Consider the following 21,112-nt stretch of genomic DNA (forward strand, 5'->3'; position numbering starts at 1 on the left):
TTCAATTCCTGCAGTCGCCCGTGCCCTCGGGAAGATATAGTTATATATACATCTGCACATTGTGCACACGAGCAAGTGTTGGACAAAGATAGTGAGTCACGTCTAAATGGATACGATATAGATTACAGTATGTACGAGATCAATGATGGGCCCCGACCGACTCTATAGAGGTTATCACGCGAGTGTGTTTGCATATTCCCGTGGCAAGGGCATTAACTGACTCTAAAAGTCCAGTTTTCACCCTTGCCAAACTAGGCTGGAATTTCGGAGTGACATTTTAGACTAACGGACAGACAGACATTCTTTATTTCCTCCAATAATTGAAGAGTACATATGAAAGTAAATTTGTTGACAAGGTGTGAAAAATATTTTCAAACATGCCGCTAAATATAACAGTAAAGACTTCCTTAGTGCAGATCTCCCATCCAGGCTCAATGCTTGATGGTATGAGGTGATAGTCTGTCCACAGCAGCATGTTCAGCAAACACAGTTGGTCTTTGTCAAGTGGGTGTGGTGGCAAGCGCCCTTCCCCAAACGATGGAGGGAAGGGAAACTATATAAACAGATAAATGGGAATAATTAGGTAAATACTTTGAGTCTGTTACCCAAATAATAGTCAACTTACAGTTTGTTTTTCAAAAGATCTAAATAAATGACTATATAGTTATAAATTTGATACGTCATGATTATTAGGCGCCCACCACGACCTAGGCCTGATAGAATATTGTCATTGCTACCAGGAAGACACTCCTACCCAGAGCGGAGCATCTCTTTCCTTTGTATACGGCAGTATTTAAGTGTCTATTATTGCCAGTTCCTTTCAAAACGACATTCACCTTGGCTCAAGGACAGTCATATCTACTTGACTCTTTGAGTGCAAATGATAAATGACCACAAATCATATCGCACTATCGTGCATACGCGCTTCCTGGAGTTCCACATATAATGGTACAGGTGGTTCATAGGCAGACACCATACAGACAAACAGACGTCAAACAGACAGGTAGGCAGACGTCGGTCAGATAAGCAGGCCTCAAACGGATAGGGAGACGCCATGCAGAGAAACAGACGTCAAACAGACAGGTAGGCAGACGTCGGTCAGATAAGCAGACCTCAAACGGACAGATACACATGTCATACAGACAGATAGACATGTCATACAGACACATAGACATGTCATACAGACAGATACACATGTCATACAGACAGATAGAAATGTCATACAGACAGATAGACATGTCATACAGACACATAGACATGTCATACAGACAGATAGACATGTCATACAGACAGATACACATGTCATACAGACAGATACACATGTCATACAGACATATAGACATGTCATACAGACAGATAGACATGTCATACAGACAGATACACATGTCATACAGACACATAGACATGTCATACAGACACATAGACATGTCATACAGACAGATAGACATGTCATACAGACACATAGACATGTCATACAGACAGATACACATGTCATACAGACAGATAGAAATGTCATACAGACACATAGACATGTCATACAGACACATAGACATGTCATACAGACAGATAGACATGTCATACAGACAGATACAGATGTCATACAGACACATGCACATGTCATACAGACACATACACATGTCATACAGACATATACACATGTCATACAGACATATACACGTGTCATACAGACAGATACACATGTCATACAGACAGATACACATGTCATACAGACATATACACGTGTCATACAGACAGATACACATGTCATACAGACATATACACGTGTCATACAGACACATACACATGTCATACAGACAGATACACATGTCATACAGACAGATACACATGTCATACAGACAAATACACATGTCATACAGACAGATACACATGTCATACAGACACATACACATGTCATACAGACAGATACACGTGTCATACAGACAGATACACATGTCATACAGACAGATACACATGTCATACAGACAGATACACATGTCATACAGACAGATACACATGTCATACAGACAGATAGACATGTCATACAGACACATAGACATGTCATACAGACAGATACACATGTCATACAGACAGATAGAAATGTCATACAGACACATAGACATGTCATACAGACACATAGACATGTCATACAGACACATAGACGTGTCATACAGACACATACACATGTCATACAGACAGATACAGATGTCATACAGACACATACACATGTCATACAGACACATACACATGTTATACAGACATATACACATGTCATACAGACATATACACGTGTCATACAGACAGATACACATGTCATACAGACATATACACGTGTCATACAGACAGATACACATGTCATACAGACATATACACGTGTCATACAGACACATACATATGTCATACAGACAGATACACATGTCATACAGACAGATACACATGTCATACAGACAGATACACATGTCATACAGACAGATACACATGTCATACAGACACATACACATGTCATACAGACAGATACACGTGTCATACAGACAGATACACATGTCATACAGACACATACACATGTCATACAGACAGATACACATGTCATACAGACAGATACACATGTCATACAGACACATACATATGTCATACAGACAGATACACATGTCATATAGACACATAGACATGTCATACAGACACATAGACATGTCATACAGACACATACACATGTCATACAGACAGATACACATGTCATACAGACAGATACACATGTCATACAGACACATACATATGTCATACAGACAGATACACATGTCATACAGACACATAGACATGTCATACAGACACATAGACATGTCATACAGACAGATAGACATGTCATACAGACACAAACACATGTCATACAGACACATAGACATGTCATACAGACACATAGACATGTCATACAGACAGTTACACATGTCATACAGACACATAGACATGTCATACAGACAGATACACATGTCATACAGACACATAGACATGTCATACAGACACATAGACATGTCATACAGACAGTTACACATGTCATACAGACACATACACATGTCATACAGACAGATACACATGTCATACAGACAGATACACATGTCATACAGACACATACACATGTCATACAGACAGATACACATGTCATACAGACAGATACAGATGTCATACAGACAGATACACATGTCATACAGACAGATACAGATGTCATACAGACAGATACACGTGTCATACAGACAGATACACATGTCATACAGACACATACACATGTCATACAGACACATAGACATGTCATACAGACAGATACAGATGTCATACAGACAGATACAGATGTCATACAGACAGATACACATGTCATACAGACATATAGACATGTCATACAGACACATAGACATGTCATACAGACAGATACACATGTCATACAGACAGATACATATGTCATACAGACACATACACATGTCATACAGACACATACACATGTCATACAGACACATACACATGTCATACAGACACATACACATGTCATACAGACACATACACATGTCATACAGACAGATACACATGTCATACAGACACATACACATGTCATACAGACACATACACATGTCATACAGACAGATACACATGTCATACAGACAGATACACATGTCATAGAGACAGATACACATGTCATACAGACACATACACATGTCATACAGACAGATACATATGTCATACAGACAGATACACATGTCATACAGACAGATACACATGTCATACAGACACATAGACATGTCATACAGACAGATACACATGTCATAGAGACAGATACACATGTCATACAGACACATACACATGTCATACAGACAGATACATATGTCATACAGACAGATACACATGTCATACAGACAGATACACATGTCATACAGACACATAGACATGTCATACAGACACATAGACATGTCATACAGACAGTTACACATGTCATACAGACACATAGACATGTCATACAGACAGATACACATGTCATACAGACACATAGACATGTCATACAGACACATAGACATGTCATACAGACAGTTACACATGTCATACAGACACATACACATGTCATACAGATAGATACACATGTCATACAGACAGATACACATGTCATACAGACACATACACATGTCATACAGACAGATACACATGTCATACAGACAGATACAGATGTCATACAGACAGATACACATGTCATACAGACAGATACAGATGTCATACAGACAGATACACGTGTCATACAGACAGATACACATGTCATACAGACACATACACATGTCATACAGACACATAGACATGTCATACAGACAGATACAGATGTCATACAGACAGATACAGATGTCATACAGACAGATACACATGTCATACAGACATATAGACATGTCATACAGACACATAGACATGTCATACAGACAGATACACATGTCATACAGACAGATACATATGTCATACAGACACATACACATGTCATACAGACAGATAGACATGTCATACAGACACATACACATGTCATACAGACACATACACATGTCATACAGACACATACACATGTCATACAGACAGATACACATGTCATACAGACACATACACATGTCATACAGACAGATACACATGTCATACAGACAGATACACATGTCATAGAGACAGATACACATGTCATACAGACACATACACATGTCATACAGACAGATACATATGTCATACAGACAGATACACATGTCATACAGACAGATACACATGTCATACAGACAGATACACATGTCATACAGACAGATACACATGTCATACAGACAGATACACATGTCATACAGACAGATACACATGTCATACAGACACATACACATGTCATACAGACAGATACACGTGTCATACAGACAGATACACATGTCATACAGACACATACACATGTCATACAGACAGATACACATGTCATACAGACAGATACACATGTCATACAGACACATACATATGTCATACAGACAGATACACATGTCATATAGACACATAGACATGTCATACAGACACATAGACATGTCATACAGACACATACACATGTCATACAGACAGATACACATGTCATACAGACAGATACACATGTCATACAGACACATACATATGTCATACAGACAGATACACATGTCATACAGACACATAGACATGTCATACAGACACATAGACATGTCATACAGACAGATAGACATGTCATACAGACACAAACACATGTCATACAGACACATAGACATGTCATACAGACACATAGACATGTCATACAGACAGTTACACATGTCATACAGACACATAGACATGTCATACAGACAGATACACATGTCATACAGACACATAGACATGTCATACAGACACATAGACATGTCATACAGACAGTTACACATGTCATACAGACACATACACATGTCATACAGACAGATACACATGTCATACAGACAGATACACATGTCATACAGACACATACACATGTCATACAGACAGATACACATGTCATACAGACAGATACAGATGTCATACAGACAGATACACATGTCATACAGACAGATACAGATGTCATACAGACAGATACACGTGTCATACAGACAGATACACATGTCATACAGACACATACACATGTCATACAGACACATAGACATGTCATACAGACAGATACAGATGTCATACAGACAGATACAGATGTCATACAGACAGATACACATGTCATACAGACATATAGACATGTCATACAGACACATAGACATGTCATACAGACAGATACACATGTCATACAGACAGATACATATGTCATACAGACACATACACATGTCATACAGACACATACACATGTCATACAGACACATACACATGTCATACAGACACATACACATGTCATACAGACACATACACATGTCATACAGACAGATACACATGTCATACAGACACATACACATGTCATACAGACACATACACATGTCATACAGACAGATACACATGTCATACAGACAGATACACATGTCATAGAGACAGATACACATGTCATACAGACACATACACATGTCATACAGACAGATACATATGTCATACAGACAGATACACATGTCATACAGACAGATACACATGTCATACAGACACATAGACATGTCATACAGACAGATACACATGTCATAGAGACAGATACACATGTCATACAGACACATACACATGTCATACAGACAGATACATATGTCATACAGACAGATACACATGTCATACAGACAGATACACATGTCATACAGACACATAGACATGTCATACAGACACATAGACATGTCATACAGACAGTTACACATGTCATACAGACACATAGACATGTCATACAGACAGATACACATGTCATACAGACACATAGACATGTCATACAGACACATAGACATGTCATACAGACAGTTACACATGTCATACAGACACATACACATGTCATACAGATAGATACACATGTCATACAGACAGATACACATGTCATACAGACACATACACATGTCATACAGACAGATACACATGTCATACAGACAGATACAGATGTCATACAGACAGATACACATGTCATACAGACAGATACAGATGTCATACAGACAGATACACGTGTCATACAGACAGATACACATGTCATACAGACACAAACACATGTCATACAGACACATAGACATGTCATACAGACAGATACAGATGTCATACAGACAGATACAGATGTCATACAGACAGATACACATGTCATACAGACATATAGACATGTCATACAGACACATAGACATGTCATACAGACAGATACACATGTCATACAGACAGATACATATGTCATACAGACACATACACATGTCATACAGACAGATAGACATGTCATACAGACACATACACATGTCATACAGACACATACACATGTCATACAGACACATACACATGTCATACAGACACATACACATGTCATACAGACAGATACACATGTCATACAGACAGATACACATGTCATAGAGACAGATACACATGTCATACAGACACATACACATGTCATACAGACAGATACATATGTCATACAGACAGATACACATGTCATACAGACAGATACACATGTCATACAGACACATAGACATGTCATACAGACAGATACACATGTCATAGAGACAGATACACATGTCATACAGACACATACACATGTCATACAGACAGATACATATGTCATACAGACAGATACACATGTCATACAGACAGATACACATGTCATACAGACACATAGACATGTCATACAGACACATACATATGTCATATAGACGGATACACATGTCATACAGACAGATACACATGTCCTACAGACACATAGACATGTCATACAGACAGATACACGTGTCATACAGACAGATACACGTGTCATACAGACACATACACATGTCATACAGACACATACACATGTCATACAGACACATACACATGTCATACAGACAGATACACGTGTCATACAGACACATACACATGTCATACAGACACATACACATGTCATACAGACACATACACATGTGATACAGACAGATACACGTGTCATATAGACGGATACACATGCCATACAGACAGATACACATGTCATACAGACAGATACACATGTCATACAGACAGATACACATGTCATACAGACAGATACACATGTCATACAGACACATAGACATGTCATACAGACACATACATATGTCATATAGACAGATACACATGTCATACAGACAGATACACATGTCCTACAGAAACATAGACATGTCATACAGACACATACACATGTCATACAGACACATACACATGTCATACAGACAGATACACATGTCATACAGACAGATACACATGTCATACAGACAGATACACATGTCATACAGACAGATACACAAGTCATACAGACAGATAGACATGTCATACAGACAGATACACATGTCATACAGACAGATACACATGTCATACAGACAGATACACATGTCATACAGACAGATACACATGTCATACAGACAGATACACATGTCATACAGACAGATACACATGTCATACAGACACATACACATATCATACAGACAGATACACAAGTCATACAGACAGATACACATGTCATACAGACAGATACACATGTCATACAGACAGATACACATGTCATACAGACAGATACACATGTCATACAGACACATACACATATCATACAGACAGATACACAAGTCATACAGACAGATACACATGTCATACAGACAGATACACATGTCATACAGACAGATACACATGTCATACAGACAGATACACATGTCATACAGACACATACACATGTCATACAGACAGGTACACATGTCATACAGACAGATACACATGTCATACAGACAGATACACATGTCATACAGACAGATACACATGTCATACAGACACATAGACATGTCATACAGACAGATACACATGTCATACAGACACATACACATGTCATACAGACACATAGACATGTCATACAGACACATAGACATGTCATACAGACAGATACACATGTCATACAGACAGATACACGTGTCATACAGACACATACACATGTCATACAGTCACATAGACATGTCATACAGACACATAGACATGTCATACAGACACATACACATGTCATACAGACACATACACATGTCATAGAGACACATAGACATGTCATACAGACAGATACACATGTCATACAGACAGATACACATGTCATACAGACAGATACACATGTCATACATACACATACACATGTCATACAGACAGGTAGGAAGATATAAGGCAGATAGGCTTACGTCAGACAGATTATCAGTCGTCAGACAATACGTCAGACAGATAGGCAGTTGTTAGACAGAAAGGCAGTCGTCAGACAGACAGGCACACGTCAGACAGATAGGCAATCGTCAGACAGATAGGCATACGTCAGACAGATAGACAGACAGACCGATAGGCATACGTCAGACCGATAGGCATACGTCAGACAGATAGGCATACGTCAGATCGATAAGCAGTCGTCAGACAGATAGGCATATGTCGGACAGACAGGCAGTCGTCAGACAGATAGGCAGTCGTCAGACAGATATGTAGACAGACGCCATGCAGACAGGTAGACAGACGTCACAAAGGCAGGTAGACAAATGTAATGTATATAGACAGACGCCAGACAGATAGACAGCCGCCTTACAAACATAAGGGCAGACGTCATGACGTCATGATTCAGTAGACATCATCTTCCCGAGGCAAGAGCGTTAACTGACTATAAAAGTCCAGTTTCCATCCTTGCCGAACTAGGCTGAGATTATGGAGTTACATTTTGGCTGGACTAACGAGTCTATGCATAGTCCAATCAAAATCTCGCAACGAAATCGAAATCCGGTTCGTAAACTGCCGTGCAGATTTCGGTCGATTGCAGGATTTGCAAAACATGTGCACCGCCAACTCGTTGTCAACAGATATTTTCCAAACCTTTTCTTGTTTTTTAATTAATGTGCTCGCGTGATTTGATGTTCTTCGCGATGGAAGACCCGTTTTATCACAGTATAGATCTTGATTATCGATCAGATCGTCTTGACTGGGCGCCGCTATTTTGTTTGAAACGAACGGACATTATTCATAATAACCACTGGTGGCGCTACGGTCGAGCCCAGGAATTCGGCAAGGGTGGAAACTAAATTTTTAAAGTCAGTTAACTCTCTTGCCTCGGGAAGATGGTAGACATACACGCGTATGTAATATGGACATGGAGATACCACGTTGTTTGTTGAATTGACTATCCAGTTCTACCTCTAGACAAATACGATTTACCTTTAGAAAGACCTAAACGTATCAGATGGCAATGATCGCGGGTGTTCTGTTACATTGAAGCTTCAAAAAGCCGTGAAAGGGACGCGGCGACCTGATTGCGGCCATGATCGCTTGTGTTGTGTTTCGTTCCTGTACATTACAGCTAAATAGAGACAGTTACACAGCTTTGTCATAAACCCATAGGCCGAGGACAAGAACAGCGACCTATTTTAATGGTCACCTTAACTCGAAACCAACTCATGTATAAGTGTGTTTTACAAAGTTGAAATCGCCTATTTTTTGCCAAGGCTGAGTCAAGGACCGTGTTTACATTCTTATTTGTTTGAATATAAAGTTGACGGTAATCTGCCCCAGATTTTATTACGTCGTGCCTGGCCAGGTCACCTGTCCTCGATTTTACACCAGCATCACTGCTTCAGCAGGTTCCATTTTCCGCACTCAACCCATGGTTATCATCTGGGTTTCAGTTGTGTACAGTGAAACCCCGATAGCACGGACACCGTTACTATGTAAACCTAAACTGGTTCCACAGTTGGTGCGCGCCACAAACTAAGCGCTAGTAGTTAAGGTAGACAGGAGCCCAGTCAACTGAAAACCCCGCCTTCTAAACGCTGAAAGTCACAAAAATACATTTTAAAAAAAGGGTGTTATTGACATCTACGTACACGAATACAGTTATACGCACTTAACATGCTGCGCGAACAAACAGTGGAATCAGTTTAGGGACAATTCTTCATGCGCGTAAATCGTTACATCCTTCAGTTGTTAATCTGGTCAATTTTACAGGGAAAGGCACGTCATGGATTGGTGAGGTTTCGCCGAATACTTATTCAGATGTTGCTGTTTTTATTTTCAGACGCTGACAAAGTGACCTTTAATCTTAGGAGGCAAGATGCACCTGAATGGCGTCGCTAAATGAAGTATCTGATATTGTCAAAGTCGGCTATGTACATTCCCAAAGCAGACACATCAAGGTACTGTGCTGTTGCGAGACTAAATTTGATTCAGGAGTTATATAACACCATTTTAAACATAAACTTCTGGGAAAAAGAAAGCATTCACTTAAAAATTTGCTAAATTGGGAAAATTCATGTTTTACTAACCCAGAATAGGCAGGCGTTTGTATTTATTCATTTATTTAAGGATTGACTGTGTATTTATTTCGGTTCATAGAGGTATGTATTAAAAAACTGATGTAGTTTGCTTTTGGCCCCGGTAAGTCTCCGTACACAGAGAACGTTTCTATTTATTTTGATATGTGTTGAAAATGGTCCCTAAATAGTACAAGGTATACATATCAAAACACCGTGTTATTCATTTTGTATCAATGCCAATGCATATAGGATTAGGCTTACATGACAATTTACACGTTTCATGTCTGTTACATAACAGTAACATGTTCAGCGTTGAATACTAGTAGTTTGGGGACATGTCCAATGTCCGTATGCCTTTTCGTCGGAGATAATCGGTGACGAGCTGGGCACAATGTGGTCTGGTACTGTCATCTTGCATCTTCTACTGAATTGAACGGCAGGGCGCACATGACGTCATCATGTCGCTGTCCAGTCAAATGTCCACTAGTTTAATAGCCGGACCCGTGAAAATCCGGGGTAGACTAGGTCTTAAGCAACCCATGCTTGTCGTAAAAGGAGACTATGTTTGTCGTAAGAGGCGACTAACGGGATCGGGTGGTCAGGCTCGCTGACTTGGTTGATGCATGTCATCGATCCCAATGGCGGGGATCGATGTTCATGATGTCAATCACTGGATTGTCTGGTCCAGACTTGATTATTTACAGACCGCCGTCATATAGCTGGAATATTGCTGAGTGCGGCGTTAAAAAACAAACAAACAAACAAAAGTTTAATAGCCCTCTTTTATATTCTAAATTAACATCATTGCTTTATTGTGCGTGGAATAACCGATTCGGCGTCGAGTGTCGTTCATGAAAATCCTCCTTCATATTCTGAATCAATGTTATTATTTCATTGAGCATGAAATAACCGATTCGGCGTCAAATATCGCCTTAATAAACGCTCATCTGGTAATACAGATACAGTTAAATACGGTTATAACGAACAGGCTTATAACGAACTAACGGATATAACGAACAAACGTTTTAGTCCCGACTATATGCTGTAGTTATGCTGTATATATGCTTATAACGAATTACGGTTATAACGAACTAAAATAAGTAGTCCCTTTGAGTTCGTTATAACCGTAGTTTACTGTATTTAGAACAGTAACTCTATGCTGACAGAAATGGTCGAAGCGATGGTTTGTGCTTCACGAGAACACAACTAGATCTCCCGCCCGCCTTATTAAATACCTGGACGAGAAGGACGCAACGAGAGGGAAGCCGAGGCATGAGTACTACATCAACGACATTCTAAATGTCGAGCGACTGCCCGGAAGACCGAAAGGCGTTCATATCGCCCTCAGGACTGAACAATGTAAGGAAATCAACTTCACCTGTGATTCGGGTAAGTTTGTTTGTTTGTTTGTTTGTTTGTTTTTTCGTGGTTTACGCCGCACTCAGCAATGTTCACGCTATATGACGGCGGTCTGTCTATAATAGAATCTGGACCTGGCAATCCAGTGATTGACATCATAAGCATCGATCCACGCAGTTAGGATACGATGACATGCATCAACCAAGTCAGCGAGCCTGACCGCCCGATCTCGTTACGACAAGCATAATCGCCTTTAAAGGTAAGCATGGGTTGCTGAAGACCTATTCTACCCCGGATCTTCACGGGTAGACTCAAGTAAGTATGACTATATACATTCAAATATAGGGCACTGTGATTCGGGTAAGTACATAATTTTATTTAAATATGTTTTCAACAACAAAATATCAGTTTTCAAGTTTTCAATTTTAAATAATAAAAAGATATATCTAAAATAATTTTTTCCATAGATACAGCAATTATTGTTTAATTTTGAATAAAAACATATTTTGGACATTTTTGCTCAATATCCTGACTTAATATTATCACATGTGTCTGGTATGCAGTTGTGTTTCATTTAAATCGCGTAGTTCACATCATTTTTATTTTTAGCCAGTTGTATCTTTTGAATAAAATTTGCTATGTTGAATGACGATGTTAATTAGATTTTACATAAAGGCAAGTGTCTGTACTCACATGTATGTACATTTACAGAGGCGGGAGCGAAAGAATGGCTGTCGTGTCTACAGAGAGAAGTTGAGAAAAAGATTGGTAAGTTTCTATCGCCCGTCATTACTGGGGTCTCGCCAAAACCGTGAAGAAATTGAAATCTAACTAGCCTAGGAATACTCCACATCGTTATGCCTGTGCCGAGACACCTTTAATAGATTGCAGTTAGGTAAAGTCGCCATCATCATCATCATCATCGTCTTCTTCGTCGTCGTCGTCGTCGTCGTCGTCCTCATCATCATAATCGTCATAATCATCAGTAGTAGTAGTAGTAGAAGTAGTAGTAGTTATGGTAGTTTTGTTTTTTGTTTGTTGTTTAACGCCGCACTCAGCAATATTCCAGCTATAAAACGGAGGTCTGTAAGTATTCGAGTCTGGACCAGACAATCCAGTGATTGACATGATGAGCATCGACCCACGCAATTGGGATGGATGACATGTATCAACCAAGTCAAGTAACCTATCCCGTTAGTCGCCTTTTACGACAAACATAGTCGCCTTTTACGGCAAGTATAATGGGTTGCTGAAGACCTATTCTACCCCGGAATCTTCACGTGTATGAACACGTTGTGCACCCCAAAACACGATAGCTTCATTCAAATCATTAGTCTTCCTTTCGTATCATCCCCCGAGGCAAGGGCGTTAACTGACTATAAAATTCCAGTTCCCACTCTTGCCGAACAAGGCTGGAATTTCTGGGTTCGATCGTAGAGTCACCAGTGGCTATTACGAATTATGTCCCTTCTATGTCCTTCCTATTGACCAATCAGATTCCATAACTCGTGTCACTTGTATTTTCTTTTAACACAATGGCGGCGCCCTGTCAAAATGATTTGATCGATAATCAAGATCTACATTGTAATAAAACGGGTCTTACCCCGCGAAGTGCATCAAATCACTTGAGCATCTTGATTATAAACATGAAAAGATTTGCAAAATATCTGTCGACGCCCAGTTGGCGGTACACATGCTTTGCAATTCCTGCAGTCGCCCTTGCCACGGAATTGTAATACGATGACATGCATCAACCAAGTCAGCGAGTCTGACCACCCGATCTCGTTAGTCGTCTCAAACGACGAGCATAGTCGCCTCATACGACAAGCATGGGTTGCTGAAGACCTATTTTACCCCGGATCTTCACGGGTTAGAAGTAGTAGTAGTAGTAGTAGTAGTAGTAGTAGTAGTAGTAGCAGCTGTTACTGGTGTTAGTATTATTATCGATTTTAATATCGTTATCTTTATCATTATTATCGACATTATCGTCCTCATCACCCCAACCTCAACCGTTACATATTTTTACAGACATGTTTCCAGCATGCATCATCAATGCACCGCATACCAACTTTCACGGCGAGGTCAATCTTTACATCGCCGATGGTCACCTGACAATTATTCAGGGAGACGAAATCCTGGCTAAAATACCTCTGACGACAATCCGCAAATACAAACAGGAAGAAAGAGATTTGATGTTCTGGATTGAAACCGGGAGGTGGGTACAGATGTACAGAGTCACCAGACTTCCGCCATGCTTATCTGCACTCGTCTCATAGGTGCTATTTAACATACTAGTCAGCTTACGATTAATCAATCAACTTTTCGTAAGATACTTTCGTCAAATGTGAGCAGACTGTGGCCGGTTTATTATTATTTTAAATGACATCACCGCTGAATGAATTTAGTCTGTCTTACAGACCCTGATACAAATATATATCAAATACAGCCAATGCAAGTCTATAATGTTTGGCAAGTCTAGATCACTGCAGTATCAGGAAATGAAGAGAGTCACTGGGCTCCTTTTTATTATATTTTTATTAAGATAACTGAACAACTGTTTTTTTATGTACGATATGTTCATTTCAGAGACTAGATGTTAGTCTAATATTTTTTATAAGATCGTTTTCTTTTATTATCTGAAAAAGAGGCAGATTATTCATCACGACATTTACTATGGAGACCTGTTTAAAACGTTGCTGTTAACACTGCTTGTGAACGTTGGTAGGGAGTAGGGGTTGGGATGGAGTGAGGTGGGGTGGAGTGAGTTTGTGGCATAGACATCCCGTGGTGTAGATACTCTGTATAATAGTCCGTAGTATTGATACCCTGTAGTATATGGTGTAAATAGTACTAGATGCTCTGTTGTCTGTGGTGTTGGCACCGTGTAGTTTGTGGCGTAGAAACCCTGCAGTGTAGGCACCCTGTAGTGTGGACACCCTATAATGTAGATACCCTGTATTCTAGACACCCTGTTGTGTTGACACCCTGTAGTGTGGACACCCTGTAGTGTAGACATCATGTAATGTGGATACCCTGTAGTGTAGACACCCTGTAGTGTAGATACCCTGTAATGTAGATAACCTGTAGTGTTGACACCCTGTAGTGTAGACATCTTGTAATGTGGATACCCTGTAGTGTAGACACCCTGTAGTGTTGACACTCTGTAGTTTAGACACCCTGTAATGTAGATACCCTGTAGTTTAGACACCATGTAGTGTGGACACCCTGTAGTGTAGACACTATGTAATGTAGATACCCTGTAGTGTGGATTCCCTGTAGAGTAGGCACCCTGTAGTGTAGATACCCTGTAGTTTAGACACCCTGTAGTGTGGACACCCCGTAGTGTAGACATCATGTAATGTGGATACCCTGTAGTGTAGACACCTTGTAGTGTAGATACCCTGTAATGTAGATAACCTGTAGTGTTGACACCCTGTTGTGTTGACACCCTGTAGTGTGGACATCCTGTAGTGTATACATCATGTAATGTGGATACCCTGTAGTGTAGACACCTTGTAGTGTTGACACCCTGTAGTGTGGACACTCTGTAGTGAAGACACCCTGTAATGTAGATACCCTGTCGTTTAGACACCCTGTAGTGTGGACACCCTGTAGTGTAGACACCATGTAATGTAGATACCCTGTAGTGTGGATACCCTGTAGAGTAGGCACCTTGTAGTGTAGATACCCTGTAATGTAGATAACCTGTAGTGTTGACACCCTGTTGTGTTGACACCCTGTAGTGTGGACATCCTGTAGTGTATACATCATGTAATGTGGATACCCTGTAGTGTAGACACCTTGTAGTGTTGACACCCTGTAGTGTGGACACTCTGTAGTGTAGACACCCTGTAATGTAGATACCCTGTCGTTTAGACACCCTGTAGTGTGGACACCCTGTAGTGTAGACACCATGTAATGTAGATACCCTGTAGTTTAGACACCCTGTAGTGTGGACACCCTGTACTGTAGACACCATGTCATATAGATACCCTGTAGTGTGGATACCCTGTAGAGTAGACACCCTGTAGTGTAGATACCCTGTAGTGGGGGCACGATGTTGTATAGGCGCCATGTAATGTGGACACCCTGTAGTGAAGACACTCTGTTGTGTAGATGTAGACACTCTGTAGTGTAGATACCCTGTAGTGTAGAAACCCTGTAGTGTGGGCACCCTGTAGTGCGGACACCCGGTAGTGTAGACAAGCTGTAGTATGGACAACCTGTAGTGTGGAAACCCTGTTGTGCAAACACCCTGTAGTATGGACACCCTGTACTGTGGATACCCTGTAGTGTATACACCCGGTAGTGTGGACACCCTGTAGAGTGGACACCTTGTTGGAGTAACGCACATGTTGTGTATGTTGCTACAGGAGCAGCCCGGTGGGGGAGGGATTCATCATGTGTCAGTCGGCCCACTCCTACAACATCCTCACCAAGCTCGACGACCAGGCCAGGGGCATGAACAACACCTTATCCAGGCCAGGTAGGTGGTCGGTCATGAATATAGTTTTGGGGAATATACGATTCTGATCGGTCAGTCAGATGTGTCAATTCAAATTCAGTAAGTATGGTTTGTATCGTTGGGTGTGAAGTTAGGATGTGGACTAACAGTGTGGAGTCATTGAGTGGAGTCAGTCAGGATGTAGAGCAAAGGTGTGGAGTCATTGAGTCGAGTCAGTCAGGATGAAGAGAAAGGGTGTGGAGTCATTGAGTGGGGTCAGTCAGGATGTAGAGCAAGGGTGTGGGGTCATTGAGTGGAGTCAGTCAGGATGCAGAGCAAGGGTGTGGAGTCATTGAGTCGAGTCAGTCAGGATGTAGAGCAAGGGTGTGGAGTCATTGAGTCGAGTCAGTCAGGATGTAGAGCAAGGGTGTGGGGTCATTGAGTGGAGTCAGTCAGGATGTAGAGCAAGGGTGTGGAGTCATTGAGTCGAGTCAGTGAGGATGTAGAGCAAGGGTGTGGAGTCATTGAGTCGAGTCAGTCAGGAGAAGGAATAGGTCAGAACGTTGTGACAGCCAGGATGTGGAGTAAGGGTGTGGGGTCATTGAGTCGAGTCAGTCAGGATGTAGAGAAAGGGTGTGGAGTCATTGAGTCGAGTCAGTCAGGAGAAGGAACAGGTCAGAACGTTGTGACAGCCAGGATGTGGAGTAAGGGTGTGGAGTCATTGAGTGGAGTCAGTCAGGATATGGAGCAAGGGTGTGGAGTCATTGAGTCGAGTCAGTCAGGATGTAGAGCAAGGGTGTGGAGTCATTGAGTCGAGTAAGTCAGGATGAAGAGCAAGGGTGTGGAGTCATTGAGTCGAGTCAGTCAGGATGTAGAGAAAGGGTGTGGAGTCACTGAGTCGAGTCAGTGAGGTTTTAGAGCAAGGGTGTGGAGTCATTGAGCCGAATCAGTCAGGATGTAGAGAAAGGGTGTGGAGTCATTGAGTGGAGTCAGTCAGGATGTAGAGAAAGGGAGTGGAGCCATAGAGTCGAGTCATTCAGGATGTAGAGCAAGGGTGTTGAGTCATTGAGTGGAGTCAGTCAGGATGTAGAGCAAGGGTGTTGAGTCATTGAGTCGAGTCATTCAGGATGTAGAGAAAGGGAGTGGAGCCATAGAGTCGAGTCAGTCAGGATGTAGAGCAAGGGTGTGGAGCCATAGAGTCGAGTCAGTCAGGAGAAGGAATAGGTCAGAACGTTGTGACAGCCAGGATGTGGAGTATGGGTGTGGAGTCACTGAGTCGAGTCAGTGAGGATGTAGAGCAAGGGGGTGGAGTCATTGAATCGAGTCAGTCAGGATGTAGAGCAAGGGTGTGGAGTCATTGAGTCGAGTCAGTCAGGATGTAGAGCAAGGGTGTGGAGTCATTGAGTCGAGTCAGTCAGGAGTTAGAGCAAGGGTGTGGAGTCATTGAGTGGAGTCAGTCAGGATGTAGAGCAAGGGTGTGGAGTCATTGAGTCGAGTCAGTCAGGATGTAGAGCAAGGGTGTGGAGTCATTGAGTCGAGTCAGTCAGGATGTAGAGCAAGGGTGTGGAGTCATTGAGTCGAGTCAGTCAGGAGAAGGAATAGGTCAGAACGTTGTGACAGCCAGGATGTGGAGTATGGGTGTGGAGTCACTGAGTCGAGTCAGTGAGGATGTAGAGCAAGGGGGTGGAGTCATTGAGTCGAGTCAGTCAGGATGTAGAGCAAGGGTGTGGAGTCATTGAGTCGAGTCAGTCAGGAGTTAGAGGAAGGGTGTGGAGTCATTGAGTGGAGTCAGTCAGGATGTAGAGCAAGGGTGTGGAGTTATTGAGTCGAGTCAGTCAGGATGTAGAGAAAGGGTGTGGAGTCATTGAGTCGAGTCAGTCAGGATGTAGAGCAAGGGTGTGGAGTCATTGAGTCGAGTCAGTCAGGAGTTAGAGGAAGGGTGTATGGTCATTGAGTCGAGTCAGTCAGGAGTTAGAGGAAGGGTGTGGAGTCATTGAGTCGAGTCAGTCAGGAGGTGGAATCGGTCAGAACATTGTGACAGGCAGGATGTGGAGTCAGTTAGGATGTGGAGGAGTCTGAGCTGTTTCGACATTGTGTTTTTCAGGTGGCAGTGATCCTACTGCGAACAATCTCTACTCTCCAGGTACGTATATAGTAGCAAGTGTAATTTTAGCTCACCTGAACTTCAAGCGACCTCCTTATCTTTTGGCCTCCCAATCCGTTTGAACTAAACGTTCACATGTTCGACATAATCCCTAAACACTAATGAATTCGAAAATAAAACCTGGATAAATTTTGATTCCATTTGAAACATGGTCGCCGTATCAGCCAGACGACGCTGTCCTGCCATTCCCTACAATTATCCCAGTGAACAGAGCGTCTTCCCGGAGACCGGAAGGTCTTTGGTTGGCTTTGAGGAGATAAAACAAAGACTGCTCCTGCTCTGAGCCAATATAATGTGGCTGAGTGGGGACGCCATGTTGAACTGTGACTCAGTGGGCTAGTGGGGCGGTCGGGTAGCCTAGTGGTTAAAGCGTTCGCTCGTCACGCCGAAGACCCGGGTTCGATTCCCGACATGGGTACAATGTGTGAAGCCCATTTATTGTGTGCCCCGCCGTGATATTGCTGGAATATTGCTAAAAGCGGCGTAAAACCATACTCACTCACTCACTCAGTGGGCGAGTTCTATAAAACAGACATTGGTCCGGAATTGTACAAACACACACACACGCACGCACGCACGCACGCACACACACACACACGCACACACACACAAACACACGCATGAGCGCGCGCGCACGCACGCACACACACACGAACACACACGTCGTTATCTAATTGCAACATAAGTGCAATAAGCCCTTACAAATGTAAATGTAATACCACGTTATTTATATATGTATTTTTCCAATGCAGTATCCATGTCGTTCCGTAACTTGTGTAGAAATCTCTATTTTTGTTATGTTCGCATATTCTAGTTTGACCATGCATTATGCCCTTTACGGTCTAAAATTGCAATTATTCCATCACGATTTAAGTGAACTACAGAGCAAGGTGGCTCTATTTGTCTCCTGATTCTTAAAGTCCCATCACTGCTACCAACCCCGTGCTGTTGTTGATAGTGAATACATTTCATGAGGACACACTGACACTCTTGTTTCATTTGAAGGGCCTATGCAACCGCCTGCCCATCACCGACAGCGGTTCATGTCTGAACCGGCACTCCCACCATATTTGCCGGAGAGAAACACTTCCACCTTGACCAGAGGACAGTCCACCAATGGCCGCGATCTTCCTAAACGCAGAGTCAGCCAGGGCTTCATCCACTCACATGGTAAGCAGTTCACAACATAATAAGGGGGGTTACATAGTGGATAATTTGACAAAACATAGTGAGTGAGTGAGTTGGGTTTAACGCCGCTTTTAACATTATTCCAGTTATATCACGGCGTGTCAGCTTAATGTGGGAGGAAAGCCCAAAGTGATGCAGGTCTCAGACGTTTACCACTTCGGCGAAACTCACGAGCACGGTTATGCTACTGACAAACCTTGAAACATTATCCTGGTGAACCGGGATTCGAACCACCAATTATAGGTTTCTGGCGTGTCCAAGGGACGCAAATCTGCACAGGTAATTGCGGCGCCTTAGACGACTAAAAATAAATTCGAGTGTAGTGTACAATCTCATTTAAATCAGATCTAAGTTCTCGCTGTCGCTAAACAAAGATCTGAGGACATTCCATTACGGGTCACGTCAGACCGACCTTTCGCGAACTTTGACCGACCATTGAAATGACTAACAAGAAGTCGACATCAGCCAATTAGAAAGCAGCTTTCTCGAGCTTTACGGCACTCGTTTCAACCTGGCGACTTCCATTTCAGACTACGCATGAAAAATAAGTTGACATAGTTCTCGATTAAAATTTTGAAAACTGAAAAAACAAACAATCCGGAATGTCTAATATATGGTTGAGATTGTATGGCAGTGCTTCCCACGTACTGTGCCTCCTCCGTTCAAATGGTCACCCACGGAAGCGAGAGATAGACGATAATTTCGACGGAATCAGTCGTGCGGGCCAAACTGTCGTTCGGAATACCCCGTGTTAACGTTTCGAGGTTGCGTGATTAGAAAACACATTCCGACTGTCACTTTCATGATCTGGTAAGTGACGCTTTGATTGGTCGGATGAAAGGTCATTCTGACGTGACCCCTAATGGGATGTCCTCAGAGCTTTGTTCAGCGATAGCGAGAACTAAGATCTGATTTTAATGAGATTGGTGTAGTGTCACAAATGTATACGGAAGCATCGTGGGCTTGTCGTCTGAGGCGCCGTGATTCCCTGTGCAGATTTGCGTCCCTTGATATTGGTTCAAATCCCAGATTTGA

At 41.9% G+C, this 21,112-nt stretch overlaps 1 protein-coding gene across 2 annotated transcripts in view; it reads left to right on the top strand.

Annotated features, from left to right (window-relative positions):
- Positions 1-21,112, top strand: part of LOC124137957 (docking protein 5-like) — a 53,685-nt gene that overhangs the window by 20,337 nt on the left and 12,236 nt on the right. For both annotated transcript variants that reach the window (XM_046504419.2, XM_046504421.2), the window contains exons 2-8: positions 10,685-10,802; positions 12,089-12,311; positions 12,993-13,049; positions 14,310-14,496; positions 16,655-16,767; positions 18,830-18,868; positions 19,895-20,059. In XM_046504419.2, the coding sequence (XP_046360375.2) occupies positions 10,731-10,802; positions 12,089-12,311; positions 12,993-13,049; positions 14,310-14,496; positions 16,655-16,767; positions 18,830-18,868; positions 19,895-20,059 (856 nt within the window). In that variant the 5' untranslated portion in view covers positions 10,685-10,730. The remainder of the gene's footprint in view (positions 1-10,684; positions 10,803-12,088; positions 12,312-12,992; positions 13,050-14,309; positions 14,497-16,654; positions 16,768-18,829; positions 18,869-19,894; positions 20,060-21,112) is intronic.

The sequence above is a fragment of the Haliotis rufescens genome, unplaced genomic scaffold, assembly GCF_023055435.1.
Source record: "Haliotis rufescens isolate VD_foot unplaced genomic scaffold, xgHalRufe1.0.p SCAF_17, whole genome shotgun sequence".
Taxonomy (NCBI): domain Eukaryota; kingdom Metazoa; phylum Mollusca; class Gastropoda; order Lepetellida; family Haliotidae; genus Haliotis; species Haliotis rufescens.